The following is a 15,736-nucleotide window of genomic DNA, read 5'->3' on the forward strand; positions in this document are numbered from 1 at the left end:
AAGCAAATGTCTCTAAATGGTCAATCTCCTGCCATAGGGTTTTAAGGGCTGAAAAATAAGCTGCAACAGATTTATCTCCCTGCCTTGTAGAAATAATCTGATTTTTCAACTGATAAGCCCTAGCAACATTCTCCCTCTATAAATAGGTTTCTGCAACCCAATCCCATATTTCCTTGGTTGTATTTGCCCATAAAAAATTGTTACTTATATGGAGCAACATGGAATTACACAACCAAGTCATCACCATATAATTCTCCTGTACCCACCGGGAGTTGCTAGTTTCGGGTTTCACCTCTTCACCTGTGATATACCCTAATTTCCCACGAGCACCAATGGCCATCTTTGCAGATTGTGACCATTCTAAGTAATTTGCACCATCCAACCTAACTGTAGTAATGGTCCCAGCCCCGAAAGGGTCTCTAGCACCTCTTCCCACTAGTCCCATTTCACTCCCGGGCTTATTTTCAACTCCATGGCCCTCCATGCTTCTCAAAAATGTAAAGAAAATAACTGAAATTTGCAATAAGATCAAACAAAACACTTTTTGGAACCAACAACACCTTTTTGGTGTCCTAGACTTTCTTCTCACAAAAGATTCCTTTTCTGTGGGACGGGAGAAGAGAGAGAAGAGGCAGACGCTCTCTCTAGAAGCCTCCAAATCAGGCAGGACTCGAATCGCCCCTTACAAAAAAACTCCAAGGAACCCTAAAAAATAGGGCGCCACTTCCTAGGTCAAAATTGTAGAGTCCAACAGAAACAGGGCTTTCCCCTTTCTCTAGTTTTTCCTTATTTTTATGAGAAACCCTAAACCAGCTACAGGGCACATAGATCCACCAAAAAGATCCAAAAACTAGGCTTACTTGAGAGCCTCGATCAGCCTCTTAAATCACCATGTAGTCGACTGATCTAGGGCGGCATGAGAGAACAACTTCAAGGAACCTTTGGCCCGCTCTGATACCAGGTAGAAATAACTAATTGCAGATTTAGTCAAGTTTCTTGTGAAAGAAAAGAGGGGGAAGATGAAGATTTCAGCAGTAGAGAAGAAAGGAGAAGAAGAAAAGAGTAGGAAGTCAACCAGGATTCTGAATTAATCCTAGCCACCTACCTCTCATTATATTTATACTTAACTTGAAGGATGAGATATTACAAGGATGCCCTTAGTAGGGCGGCTACTAATATAGCTGAATAGTCACAACTTAAAAAAACATAAACTAATGGGCCTAAAGCCCAACAACTTCCCAACTAAATAAAAAACAAATCGGACCAACTCAACATAGGGTTTTATTCCCTTGCTGCAGATCGAAATACTCCTGATAGAGTTGATACACACTTGTAGTATTATCCTGCCCAAAATAAAGCTTCTTGGCATGTTCCCATTTGTCCTTAGTTGTATCTAAGAACATAAAGTTGGCACTTATTTTTTGTTCCATACTATTCCATAACCATGTCATGATTTGGGCATCTTCCTGATCCCAGTCATCAAACCCTGGAGAGTCAGCTGATGGTTTATCTTCCTTCACGTGTTTCACTTTCCTCTTTGCCTTGAGGAAAACTTCCACTGACTTGGCCCATGGCAGATAATTCTCACCATTAAGTTTAATGGAGGTCATATGCACACCCAAATAATCGGAGGGGATCATCACACTCGGTTTCTGATCACTAGAACCACCTCCTGTTGCTGCCATTATATCTCTCCCACTGCCATCTCTAATGCTGATCTCTCAGTCACCAACCAAATACTATAGCAGCCAAGGCAACACTACAGCAGTCTCTAAACTCAGTTGACAGGTTCACAACAAGTCACAATCAGTCACCACTATGCGCAAAATACCATTCAGATTAAGAACAAAAGGTAAACCAACATTCAGACACCACCAACAAGGCAGAAAATTGATGTAGGCAATTCGGCTATTCCTTCCAGCCCCCAAAAAAAAACAACTTTTGTTCTTGCTCACACCACTACTGATTACACAGAGCCATAAATCACCGCTACAGTAATTCAGCAATTTACTAACCACATACAAGCCCTCTTGAGGCTGATCAATAAAGGGTGAGCATTAAAAGCATCACCACACAACCATCTCTGTCCCACATGGTACAGGTCTGTCTGACCCTTTTTTTTTTTAAAGGTCACTACCAGTCCAAAGACATCAACTACAACCACTACAGTAACCCTTACACCATTCGGTCACTGTAAACACAACCTGTTCTTGGGCCTTTTGCCAAGAACCAAGGCTACAAATAACCTAGTTCTTTAAGTTCTGATCAGTCCAAGCAGATTTTTTAGGGTTTTCCAACCCAGAAACACCAACAACACAAAAAAAAAAGGATAACCAACCTTGATGGAGAGCTTCAGTCAACCATCCACTTATTTCTGGAGTTATTCTCTTGAAAAGCAATCAAATTCTGAGTAGAGAAAGAGAGGCCAAAGTGTTCTCAGACCTAGGTCGAGTCTGTGTTCTCCATTTGCAGTCCAGAGAGAAGAAAAAGAAGTCACGAACAGAAAGGAGCAGTCACGAGCAGAGAATTAAAGTGCAACGTCCTGCTTCGATACCATGTTATCTCAGTGGCTTCAGCAGTTCGAACCAGAAGAAGAAGAAGAAAAGGAACAGTCGAATCTGATAGCTTAAACCCTATCAGTCGACCCTAATATGAATTAGCCTTTAATTAGTTGTACAAAGACTAAACTGCCCCCCCTCCCTTAAGTATGGGACAGGAAGTCTCTATTAAAACTGTCACATAAGCACATAACTTAACAGAAATAAAATGACTAATCTACCCTTATTCGGCTAGCTCTAACAATGATGATGATCTATGTTACCTGGATACAACAAGTACATGGATGGACATGGTATCACATATGGAATGCACCCTAAAAGTTTTTGTATCTAACATGATACAGCACCCTTGTATAGGCATCTGGGCATAGCTCTTTATGGGTGAGCTAGTATGCTCTACCTGTGTACATTTTCTTTTAATAAAATCTCACTAATCTATTAACGTTCCAAAAAGAAACATCCATAAAACAAAGAGCTTCAACAATTAAACAAGCTCAAAATGAGAGAATTTCCTAGAAGGCTGGAGTGCACCTATATGAACTAATCTGCTTTAGACAGTGACTAGCTCTATACTGGAATTGATATTTCAAAACCTCAACAATAATATGTTTTGTTCGACTTCTGAGTGTAATGTTTTTCTTTTGATAAAAAGGTCATTACCCATCATTGGTCTCCACCACTCAAGCTTTTGGAAGGGGTGGATTTTTTTTTTCTTTTGATGCATGACAAAATTGCTTTCATTAGGCTTCCTTATTAATCTACCTTTGTTTGGTCCATTTCTTATTTCAGTTTGATTTACCCAAGATAGAATGGTACATCATATGATTGAATTTCACAGATTTACATCCTTTGAAGGTCCTTGGCTCTGTTGGGCATCCACTTCGACATACAGAGGTCAAGATTGTAGATTCTGAAACTGGTGAAGTTCTCCCAGCTGGCTCAAAAGGCATCATTAAAGTTAGGGGGCCACAGGTGATGAAGGGTTACTACAAGGTAATATATTCCAATTTTTTATCAAACAATGATAGAAAAATATTTATCTGATCAATTGTGTTAACAATCTAGTGCAATCTACTTGGATGTTGATTAGCTATATATCCATGAAATAGAGTACTAAGAATTTGCCACTAACATATAATGTCTATAGGTAATTATGATTGCACTTAGAATGTTTGTTATGTAGTTTATGAACATTAGATTTTGTCATCTTTTTCTTTTCCTTCTCTTTGATGACCACCAGCAAGGCAGATTCAAGGGGAAGATCTCTTAGTCAGGTCATTTTTGTAAGAAGTTTAAACAAACTGGAAATCTTCCACCTAGCAATTTTTTTTCTGCTCAATAGGAGTCCCTCTGTTTTTCTCTCCAGCCTTTGTTTATGGGATAAATTTGTCACAAAAATCCTGCCACCTGTCCAAAACAAACCCATCTTTAGATACCTATTAATTGAAAAAACAGAAAGATCCAGCTTTTGTTTTCACTCAAGAAAAACAGCAATACAAGGTACGAGGCACCACAAGATCAAGGCATTCATCTAATTAGATTCCCTATTTCACACCATGATTTTCAATTTAAATATCAGTAGACATCTCAGAGTAGGTCCCGTGGTGCATATTGTTTGCTGATGACATTTTTTAATTGATAAAATTTATGAAGATTAAATGCAAAATTAAGCTTATGGACAAAAGCCTTAGGAACAAGAGGTTTTTTAAGTAGGACTAAAACATAATATTTGATTTTCAAATTTAATAATAATAGGACTGCAAATCAGGGTACTCTTAGAAATGAAGACCAAGAGATAACTCAATGTGACCTTTTCCAGTACCTTGGTTCAATAATTCATAACAAGGGAGAGATTGAAGAGGATGTTGCCCATAGTATTAGAGCAGGATGGGCAAAATGGAAGGGTGCATCCGGAATTTTATGTGATAGGTGAATATCTGTTAGATTAAAAGGAAAGTTTTATGAAACAGTTGTAAGGCCAGCTATGCTGTATGGAACTGAGTGTTAGGCAGCCAAGAAACATGTCTAAAAAATGAGTGTGGCAAAAATTTGAATTAAGAGAAGAAAGAAGAAAGAAGTCATTCGAAGGAACCTTGAAGTAGATCCAATAGGTAATGATAGAAGAAAAACAACCAGCAATAGGTCTTTATTTAATCAATGGAAAAACAGAAGAAAGAAGGAAGAAAATCAGTCAAGAGGAGGGAAGAAGAGAAGAGGGAGAATGAGAAGAGTCAGTTGTTGACCTCTCTCCAGCCCCTTTTATTAGTTAAGATTAGAAACAAATGGGAGATAATTACAAAGTAGATAACTGCTGAATCAAAGAATCTGTAAAGAAAAGAGATGTTTCTTGAGGAAGAGAAAGAGAAGAGATTGAGAAAGAAAGATAGAGCAAATCAGTTCTAGCTGCCCTCCCAATAATATTTATACTTTCAATTAAAAAATGCTACAATGACTTATATGCCCTTAAACTGCTGAATCAAAGAATCTACAAAGAAAAAAGATGTTTCTTGAGGAAGAAGAGAAAGAAGAGGAGATTTAGAAAGAAAAAGAGAGCAAATCAGCTCTGGCCGCCCTCCCCAATAATATTAATACTTTTAATTAAAATAATGCTAGCACATAAAACTGCATAAATAACTTAAAAAGTCACTCAAAAGGGACCCAACAAGTGTGCTGTGGTCCCCACTTCCTATCTAAACAAATAATAAAAAAAAAAAACTAGTAAATCTGCACAAATCTGCCCAAAATCCTCTACACTCACCCTCAAGTTGGGAGTAAATATCACATATTTCCAACTTGCGTAGGTTATGTTTTTGCGACCCCTTTGGTGAAGATATCAGCTAACTGTAATTCAGAGGAGACATAAGACAAGCAAACTTCTCCAGTTGTCACCCTCTCTCTTATGAAGTGTCTATCAACCTGAATGTGTTTTGTCCTTTCATGCTTAATTGGATTGTGGGCAATATTGATTGCCGCTTGGTTGTCACAATATAACATCATGGGCTCCTCATCTTTTATCCCAATCTCACATATCTAACCTAAAGTAGCTCTAAAACACCATAGGCCATAGCTCTATATTCGGCCTCTACACTTGACCTATCCACCACTCACCGTTTTATATTCTTCCATGAAACCAGATTTCCTCCCACAAAGGTGCATACCCTTGATGTGGATCTCCTCTCATCTAGACAACTTGCCCAATCTACATCTGTATAGGACTCCAGTTTTAAATTCCCATGGTCTAAGAATAAAACCCCTCTGTCAAGATGCTTCTTTAGGTATGCAAGTATCCTATCAAAGGTATGCAAGTATCCTATCAATGGCTTCCCAGTGTTTAACCCGAGGAGCATGCATATATTGACTCACAACACTAACAACATAAGAAATGTTTGGGCGTGCCATACATAAATATAATAGCCGACATCCAAAGCATTAATCCTGTGGTTCGGGTCAATAGGAGTATAAGTTGGTTTAGTTCCTAGCTTTCCAGTTTCCTATAGTAAGTCCAACACATACTTCCTTTGAGAAATGAATATCCTATGCTTGAATCTTGCAACCTCAATCCCTAGAAAATATTTTAGTTCACCTAGATCCTTAATCTCAAACTCCTGCTGTGGTGACTTTTTATGTGCATCAATCTCCTTCAAACCATCCTTGTAACAACTATATCATCCACATACACAATCAGTATTGACACAAGTGTTTCTCTCCTCTTCACAAAGAAAATATGATCGGATTGAGTCTGTGTATATCCAAACTGGATAAGTGCCACTCTGAACCTGTCAAACCATGCCCTATGTGATTGTTTCAAACCATAATGATTTCTTCAGCCTACAAACTTTTCTGTCACCAACATTTTCATAGAAACTGAATAGAATGTCCATATATATCTCCTATAAATCAACATTAAGGAATGCATTTTTAACATCAAGTAGGAAGAGGGGCCATGAATTAGTTGCTAGAGACAAGAGAATTCGAACTGAACTCATCTTAGCTACTAGTGCAAAGGTCTCTTCAGGTAATCAATACATAGGTCTTTGTATACCCTTTGCAACCAACCTTGCCTTGCATCTCTCTATACTGCTATCAACCTTGTACTTTATAGTGAACACCCATCTACATCCGTCTCTTTGTTTGTAGGAAGATCAACCATCTCCAATGTCCGGTTCTTAATCAAAGCCTCCGTTTTCTTCTTGCATAGTTGTTCTCCACTTAGGTATGGAGAGAGCCTTACTGACATTCCTAGGTATAGACAGAGAATCCAGGGAAGAAAGGAAGGCATAGTAGGAAGGTGATAGGGCATTGTAGGAAAGATGATGTGTAATGCAATGGATTGTACACTTTCTCTTTCCCTTTTGGAGTGCAATGGGAGGATCAAGATCAATGAGATCAGCTGCAACATCAGTGTTAGGTACAAAAAAAATCATCAATGAAATTGGGGGAAATAGTAGGCACAGACTCAAGGGAAATACCTAGAATTGTATTAGCTGAACCTAGAATCTCAGATGGACTAACAGAGAGTGATGTAGGTTTTTCTGCTAGAGCTTGTGTGGAGTCAACCCTCTTGCGTTAGTGCAGAAAAAAACTGTGAGGTTGGTCGCAGTGGATTAGGTAGTGGGACTAGAGTTACTGATGGTGAAACAATAGGTGGACTTGATGAACCAGATGAAGGAAGAGGAACAAACTATGAATTCTCCCCAAAACACTCCCCCTGAGGAGAACCACTAGAGAAAAAGAATGTAGACTCAAAGAAGATAGCATCCATTGTGACAAATAAGCCTAAGGCCCAATAACTTCCTAACTAAATAAAGTAAATAAAAATAAAACAAAGCTAGGCCAAATAACTTAAAATCGGCCCAATCTCAGCACAAACCATTATCAACTCACAAACATCTACAACTTGAGGCATCACAGCCTCTTTTCTAACTCACAAAACACCACCAACTCACAAACAGCCACAACTTAAAGCATCAAAGCTTCTTCTCCAACTCACAAAACCAACACCAACAAACAACCACAACTCAAGGCATCAAAGCCCCTTTTCCAACTCACAAAACCACCACCAACAAACAACCACAAATTGAGGCATCAGAGCCTCTTTTCCAACTCACAAAATCACAAACAACCACAACTTGAGGCATCAAAGCTCCTTTTCCAACTCACCAACTCACAAACAAGCACAACTTGAGGCATCAAAGCCCCATTTCCAACCAACCACAACTTGAGGCATCAAAAACCCTTTTTCAACTCACAAAACCATCATCAACCCATGAGCAACCACAATTTGAGGCATGACAACCTCTTTTCCAACTCACCAACTCACAAGCAACCGCAACTTGAGGCATCAAAGCCCCTTTTTCCAACTCACTAACAACCAGAACTTGAGGCATCACAGCCTATTTTCCAACTCACAAAACCACCACCAACTCACAAACAACTGCAACCTAAGGCTAGTAGTCAACTACTACGAAATCTCTTCATGTAGTAGGCGACTACTATCAGTATCCTGCTCCTAGTAGTTGACTACTACACAAAGAGATTTCGTAGTAGTCAACTACTACCTCAACTAAACATGAAATAGCATCAACTGGAACACCTTAACAGCTCACAAAATCACTTATCACACCACTATTAAACTCTTCACAACAACCGGAACAACTTTACAGCAACCCGAACACCTTCATAGCAACTGGAACACCTTCACCGCAAACTGAACACCTTCGCAACAACTGAAACACCTTCACAACAACTGGAACACCTGCTCTTATACCATGTCAAACCACATAAAGTAGCTCTGATACAATGTCAACCAACATAAAATAGAACAGCAACTCAAGGAGGAAACAAGCATAAGAAATAGAGAAACACCATGGTTTAGCATGGTTTGGCTTGGTAACCTACATCCACAGGAGGAGAGGAAACATATCCACTACGAGAATAAGAGATACAACTCTCTCTCTCTCTCTCTCTCTCTCTCTCTCTCTCTCTCTCTTCCCCACTCCCTAATCTCACACAACCACTTGCTTAAATAAGCAAAAGAACGAAATACATCAAAGTTACACATAAGCCCCTTTTTCTAACATAAATACATATGGTATTCTATGCACATGACCAAACCATCTTCTTCAAGTATCCAAAACCGATTTTCTGGTGCCAACTTTGTTTTGCCTTTATTACGAAATATACATACACACACCAGGATCATGAATGGCAAATAATTTTCTATAATTGTTCTTATTATTGATAGTTTTCTTTACTTGATTAGAATCCATCAGCCACAACGCAAGTATTAGATGAGGAGGGTTGGCTATGTACTGGTGATATAGGTTGGATCACTCCTAGCCATTCAATAGGACGAAGTCGCAATTGTGGAGGGGTGCTTGTCCTTGAAGGACGTGGCAAAGATACAATTGTTCTTGTCACAGGTATGTTTAGAAGCATAATAAATTATGATGCAATTGTGTGGTCCATTCTGGTTAAAACATCGGAGAAAAGGATCTAATCTAGTGGCCTTTTTATTATAATGTTATCCTATTTTTACATCCACCATACTCATAAGATCATTTACTGAACCAATATGTTACTTAAAACACCTATACCTGATACAACACCAGTCCCCTTAGACATATTCCTAAAATCAGCACCTTGCTCTTTGGCATATTTGATACACTCACAACATTCCAAACCACACCAGAAAAATTTATTCCACAACTCCAAACTTAACCTGAAAACCTGGAAATCCTAGAATACACTAAATAATTAACAGAGAATGTCCAGTGCTTAATGCAAGGGTAATAGCACCCATACACATATCAGCAACTGGTTATGCCACATCTTTCCATATTTAGATCAATAAAACTGTCTCAAATAAAAACATCTACAGTGGCTGGACAGTAAATATGAGGCATAGAAACAACTGCTGAGACCTCAGTACTCGTCCAAACAATGTAAAACCAAATGCATATGATCATGGAAGTCATAAGGATCAAGTATTAACAGCCTTGTTCAGCCAAGGAAAAAAACAGAACAACATCAACTAATAACTCAAAACCATAGTTTTCAAGGTGCCAAGGAAAGGCTACACGACAGGGGGGCTCCTTGTCGCCTAGTCACCTAGGCCAGCGCCTAGGCGATGGATTGTTTTCAAGTTAAAAAGCATACATAAGGTTGTTCCCTAGGTTCCAATACCATATTTCCTTAATAATTATCTATAATTTTCATAAGAAAGGTACAAACTTCATGTTAAAGTATAGAAAACCAACATATTCATGAGAAGAAAAAGAAAGAAAATAAAATTAAAAATATATATATAGAGGCTGAACCCCCTTTTTTTTGTAGGAAAAGAAGAAAAGAAAAGGTGAAAGAATAAGAAGAAGATGTGGAAGGAGAAAATGTGTTGATTAAACAAAATTTTAAGTTCTTCCTTATTGGTTCGGGTTTTGAAGGTCTTCGAGGGTTCAATACAGCAATTAGCAATGTTTGTGTTGATTAAACCCTAATAAATAAGAAAATAATAAATAAATTAGTATACAAACACACAAAATGAATATTTTAGTTTAATAAGGTCTATTTTATAATTATAATCTCAAAAATTAAAAATATAAAAGTATTAACGCAACATACAAAACTGCTTGGTGATTAAGGCAAGCCTCCAAGGGTGCCTTGTCACCTTAACAACAAAACTGGATTTTTTTCAAATTTAAAAAAAAAAATCTCACGAAAATTGCTCCTCGTCACAAAAAAAAATCTTGAAGAATATACAGAGACCTAAAATCCTCTTCTACCAAACAGTACTGAGATTTAGCTCTGGAAGGTCTGGCATCCATACAGTTGCTGGCATTGGCATTGCTTCTGATGACACTAGTGATGAACACTATGGGCAACAAGGAAGAGACCTTCAACCTACTCAATCTTCTGTAGCAGCAATGGATCTGGGGTTCTAGTAAAGAAGAAAAGGAGGACGAAAAAGGAAAAAGAATTGGAAAAAATGAGGGAATAGACTCGGCCCATTCCTAATCTTTATCAACTTAAGAAGTTGGCAGCAACCATAGTACTCTTAGTGTATCATATCACAGTAGTACACAATTACAGTTACATCTACCAACACATTCATATCAAAAAGGTCATTCCTCAATTGTTGTTTTTCATTGCCAAAATTTGCTAAAACTCAATGGCTTATCAATACGATATTATAATTAGTTTAATATTTAACATAAATCACTTGTATTTGAAACAAGTTTTGCATCTTTTGGTCAAATGCATGACTATAGAAGATTTCATGTTTTAAAATGATACATATTGAAACTGTCACATTTTCATTTTTTCAACTTTATCCTTATGAGCTGAGTGGCACAGTTTATGTTGTTTTCCATCCATTACTTGTGCCATAAGCTGCATCAAAGGCCTTTACCATCAAGTCAAGTTGATTATTTGCAAAATCCAACTTTATAAAATTAGGTGAAAATGTTGAACCATCGGAACTTGAGGAATCTGCTATTCGGAGTAGTCTAATTCAACAAATTGTTGTTATTGGCCAGGTAAATCTAAATGCCTCTTGTTTTCTCAAGTATATTGCATTTTATCAATTCTTTTCCTAAAGTTGTACTTTGGTATTTGTCTATCATTATGGATACCATTTTTATATCTTCTTTGCTTTGAGGTGATATTAGTCATTTGCCTTGGACAGGATCAACGTCGTCTTGGAGCTTTAATAGTCCCAAATAAAGAAGAGATCTTAGAAGCAGCCAAAAAGAGGTCCATATTGGATGCTGATGCCTCTGAACTGAGTAAGGAGAAAATGATCACTCTTTTGCATGAGGAAGTAAGGACTTGGTAAGTTATCTTCTTTTAGATTTAAGTCATACTAAACAGCTTATTCATTCAAAGGTCATCTGATGACATCTAGATATGCTGATACAAAGGACCTGAATTCTAAACTTATTTTAACCAATTCACCCACCCATAGACATTGGCTTGCATGCCTATCTCTGGAGGAAATGAGTGGATGTCCCCTCAAACATAAGCCCAAATCAACCACCCCCTCTAGCAACTATTACAAACATCACAATCCAATATTTCAGGAGCACACACACCAAATAAAAAATCCAGATAATACGAAGCCTACTAATCTTTCTCATTTATCAGCTCCATTTGTAGTTATTTTATAACAATAGAAGATAAATATGGACCCAACATCAACAGTAATCTAATTAAAACAAGCAAAAAATTCATTAGAAGAGAAAAGTATTACAAGAGATACAGTAATAAGACATCACTCAATAAAGAAATTCCAAAAAAAATCACCCACATTACACCCTCAAACATAAGACCAAATCAACCACCTGCTCTAATAACTCTTACAAACATCACAGTCCAAAATTCCAGAAGCAAACACTCCAACAAATAAAAAATCCAGATAATGTGAATTCTACTAATCTTTCCTGTTTATCAGCCCTATTTCTAGTTCTTTTTTAACTAATGAAGATAAACATGGACCCAACATTGAAAGTAGTCTAATTAAAACTTGAAAAAAAAGTCTCACTCTATAGAACTGTCAACTAGATTCAGACAACCTAACTATAGTCCTAATGAGAAGAAAGTAATACCTCAGTCAATTCATAGAATAAGTTGACTAAAATAGCATAAATAACCTAAAAAATTATGGATGTGGAGTTGGGTATGAGTTGGAGTTGTTTGTCTAGGCCTAGGTTTTTGGGGTTTCAGGGATCTCTATATTTCTATATCTTCATTGGGTTTTGATTCTTAGCTTGAGCTGCAAAGCTCAAACTCTTGGCTTGAGCTGTGTTATCCAGAAGAGAAGTAGGAAGAAAGGAAGAGAGAAGAGAAAAGAGAGCAGAAGGAGAGAGATTTGGAGTCACTCAAAAGAGGCTGGCGGCACCAGCTTTTTATTATTTATACTAGGGCGACACAAATCAAAATAAAAGGTGCTGAAAGTACCAAAGTACCCCTGTGGTACTAAACTTACAGAATAATAACCTTTCAAGACTCCGCCTCAAGTTGGGACATAGATATCAATCATGCCCAACCTGTCACATAAATCATAATGTCACAAGTGATGTAACCCTTTTGTGAAGATGTCTGCAAGTTGGTCTTCAGAACTGACATAGGGAGTACACACTTCCCCTGTGGCAACCTTCTCTCTGATGAAATGTTTGTCAACTTCAATATGCTTAGTTCTATCATGCAGCACAGAATTAGCAGCGATGTATATGGCTGCTTTGTTCTATCACAATAAAGAGTCATAGGTCTATCAACTAGAAATCCCAACTCAACAAATTTTTCAGCCACTCCATGAGACATTGCCCGATATTCAGCTTCAGCACTAGACCTAGCTACCACATTCTGCTTTTTACTTCTCCATGTAACTAGGTTCCCTCTTATAAAGATACAATAGCCACTGGTTGACTTCCGGTCATTCAAGGATCTTTCCCAATCTGCGTCAGTATACACTTCAACTTTCAAATGGCCGTGCTTTTGAAACAACAAGCCTACACCTGGGAACTTCTTAAGATATCTGACAACTCTTTCTGCTGCTTCAAGGTGGGTAGTCTTAGGGGCATGCATGAACTGGCTAAGAACACCCATTGCATAAGCGATGCCTGGTCGAGTCATGGAAAGATATAGCAGTCTTCCTACAAGTCTCTGAAACTATTTCACATCCTCAATGGGTTCACCTGGACAATCTCCTAATTTGTGGTTAGGATCAATAGGGGAATCAACAGGCTTCACTCCCAATGTTCCTGTATCTTGGAGTAGATCTAGGACATACTTTCTTTGGGAAATGAAGATACCCTTTTGTGAGCGGGCAATTTCAATCCCAAGGAAGTACCTTAGAGGACCTAGATCCTTCACTTCAAACTGGGTAGCAAGGAAACTTTTCAACTTTTGAATTTCATCATTCCAATCACCAGTGATAACTATATCATCAACATATACTATCAGTGCTGCAATCTTTCCTTCCCCTCTTTTTACAAATAGTGTGTGATCAGATTAACCCTGCTTGTATCCTCTTTGTTGAACTACCACGTGGAGCCTATTGAACCAGGCTCTCGGTGATTGTTTCAGGACATATAATGAATTTTTTAACCTGCACACTTTTTGTTCATTACCTTGAGCCCGAAAATCAGGGGGTTACACCATTTATACTTCCTCTTCAAAGTCATCATTTAAGAATGCATTCTTGATGTCAAGTTAATGAAGGTCCCAGTCAAGATTAGCAGCTAAAGAGAAAAGAACTCTAATGGAGTTCATCTTAGCCACGGGTGCAAAAGTTTCTGCAAACTCCACTCCATACACTTGTGTAAACCCCTTTTCCACTAAACAAGCTTTAGCCCTATGTTTTACTTTGAAAACCCATTTACACCCAACTGGTTCCTTCCCCTCAGAAAAATCTACAAGTTACCATGTGCCATTTTTATGTAAAGCATTAATCTCTTCATACCATCTGTCCATTCAGGTATCAAAAGAGCTTCTGCCACATTCTTATGAATAGGAACACTATCAATGGAAGAGAGAAAGGCCTGAAAGGAAGGTAAAATGTTCTCATAGGAAACAAAGTGGGACATGGGGTGTTTAGTGGTGCAAGACCTAATACCTTTCCGGTGAGCAATAGGAAGGTTAAGGTCATCAACAATAGAGGTATTAATAGCAATAGGGTCAGAAACATCAATGGGAACTAAGGTACCTAGTTGGGAAGGATCCACCCCTAGAGAGTTTGATGGCATTGGTGGTACAGCTTCTAGATGCTCCGCAGCTCTTGAACTTGGTTGGCCTTTGTGTCATTAAAAGAAAATACGAAAGGGAGGAGGATCAAGAAGAGGAGGTAGCTGAACCAGTTTCTCCTCATTTCTACACTCCCCCTAAGGAGAAACAGGGAAGAAAGGCTCACTCTCAAAGAAAGAGACATCCATAGAAATATAATATCTCCAAGAGACGGGATCAAAGCATCAGTACCCCTTTTGAGTGAGGGAGTACCCCAAGAAAATGCAAAGAATAGCACGAGGATCCAATTTCCCACGGGTGGGCACCAGATTCTAAACAAAGCAACGACAACCTAACACACAAGGAGGAATAGGAAGAAGAGGAGCCTTGGGAAGAAGAAGTTGATGTGGGGCTTTGCACTCTAACCAACGAGAGGGCAACGGTTAATGAGATAGGTAGCACAAAGGACTACCTCAAGCCAAAAACGTTTTGGGGCATTCATATGAATGAGTAAACCCCTAGCCACTTCAAGAATGTGTCGGCTCTAGCTTTCAGCAACACCATTTTGTTGTGGTGTTCGGGCATAGGAACAATGGTGAAGTGATCCATGCGAAACAAAGAGTTCCTTGAGATCATTATGAAAATATTCTTTGGCATTATCGGATTGGAAAATTTGGATCTCAGTTTGAAATTGGGTGAAGATCATTTGGTGGAAATCTTGGATAATTTTTGGTACTTCATCCTTGGTTCACATGGGATATATCGATGTGTATCTGGAGTAATCATCAATAAAGGTAATAAAATATTTGTAGCCATTCTCAGATGGTATAGTAATAGGGCCCCAAACATCAGAATGAATAATATGGAAAGGAAATTCAGATTTATTATTCTTTGAAGAAAAATGAGTTCTACAATGCTTATTCAATTGTTAAGTTTGACATGTAAACTATGACACTAACACTTATCTCTGGAAACACCAATCTTAAAGACAAAAGAAAAATGACCGAGATGACTATGCCATAAATAGACCTGACTTGTACTAGACTGACTCTTAGACTCTGTGACTGTAAGACCAGCCTTATTCTCCAGCATGTAGAGTCCATCCACCATACGTCCTCTACCAATCGTCTTCCTCGAGGCCAAATCCTAGAGTACACAATAAGAAGGGAAAAAAGTTATTGAGCAGCTTAAAGAATTAGTGATACTACTAACAGAGAACAAATTAATAGGGAATTTTGGAACATGTAAGACATTAGTCAGGGTGAGGCCAAATGGAAGAGAAATGGCTCCTTGACCAACTATGGTAGAATATGAACCATCATCTAGTCTCACCTTGTCTCTTCCAGAGAGAAGGTGGTAGGTTTGGAAATAAGTGGACTTACCAGTCATGTTTTGACTCTCCAGAATCAATTATCCAAGGAGAGTCAGGGGGATGAGACGATACATGGAAAGTTGTGGTA

The 15,736-nt window shown here is 38.3% G+C and overlaps 1 protein-coding gene across 3 annotated transcripts in view; it reads left to right on the plus strand.

Moving 5' to 3' along the window:
* The window catches only part of LOC148874540 (putative acyl-activating enzyme 16, chloroplastic), a 133,132-nt gene that overhangs the window by 105,676 nt on the left and 11,720 nt on the right, over positions 1–15,736 (plus strand). For all 3 annotated transcript variants that reach the window (XM_088963650.1, XM_088963651.1, XM_088963652.1), the window contains exons 13-16: positions 3,414–3,551; positions 8,821–8,980; positions 11,013–11,092; positions 11,242–11,387. In XM_088963650.1, coding sequence (XP_088819776.1) covers positions 3,414–3,551; positions 8,821–8,980; positions 11,013–11,092; positions 11,242–11,387 — 524 coding nt within the window. The remainder of the gene's footprint in view (positions 1–3,413; positions 3,552–8,820; positions 8,981–11,012; positions 11,093–11,241; positions 11,388–15,736) is intronic.

The sequence above is a fragment of the Nelumbo lutea genome, chromosome 1 (assembly GCF_056320005.1).
Source record: "Nelumbo lutea isolate HS-2025 chromosome 1, American lotus-T2T, whole genome shotgun sequence".
Lineage (NCBI taxonomy): Eukaryota > Viridiplantae > Streptophyta > Magnoliopsida > Proteales > Nelumbonaceae > Nelumbo > Nelumbo lutea.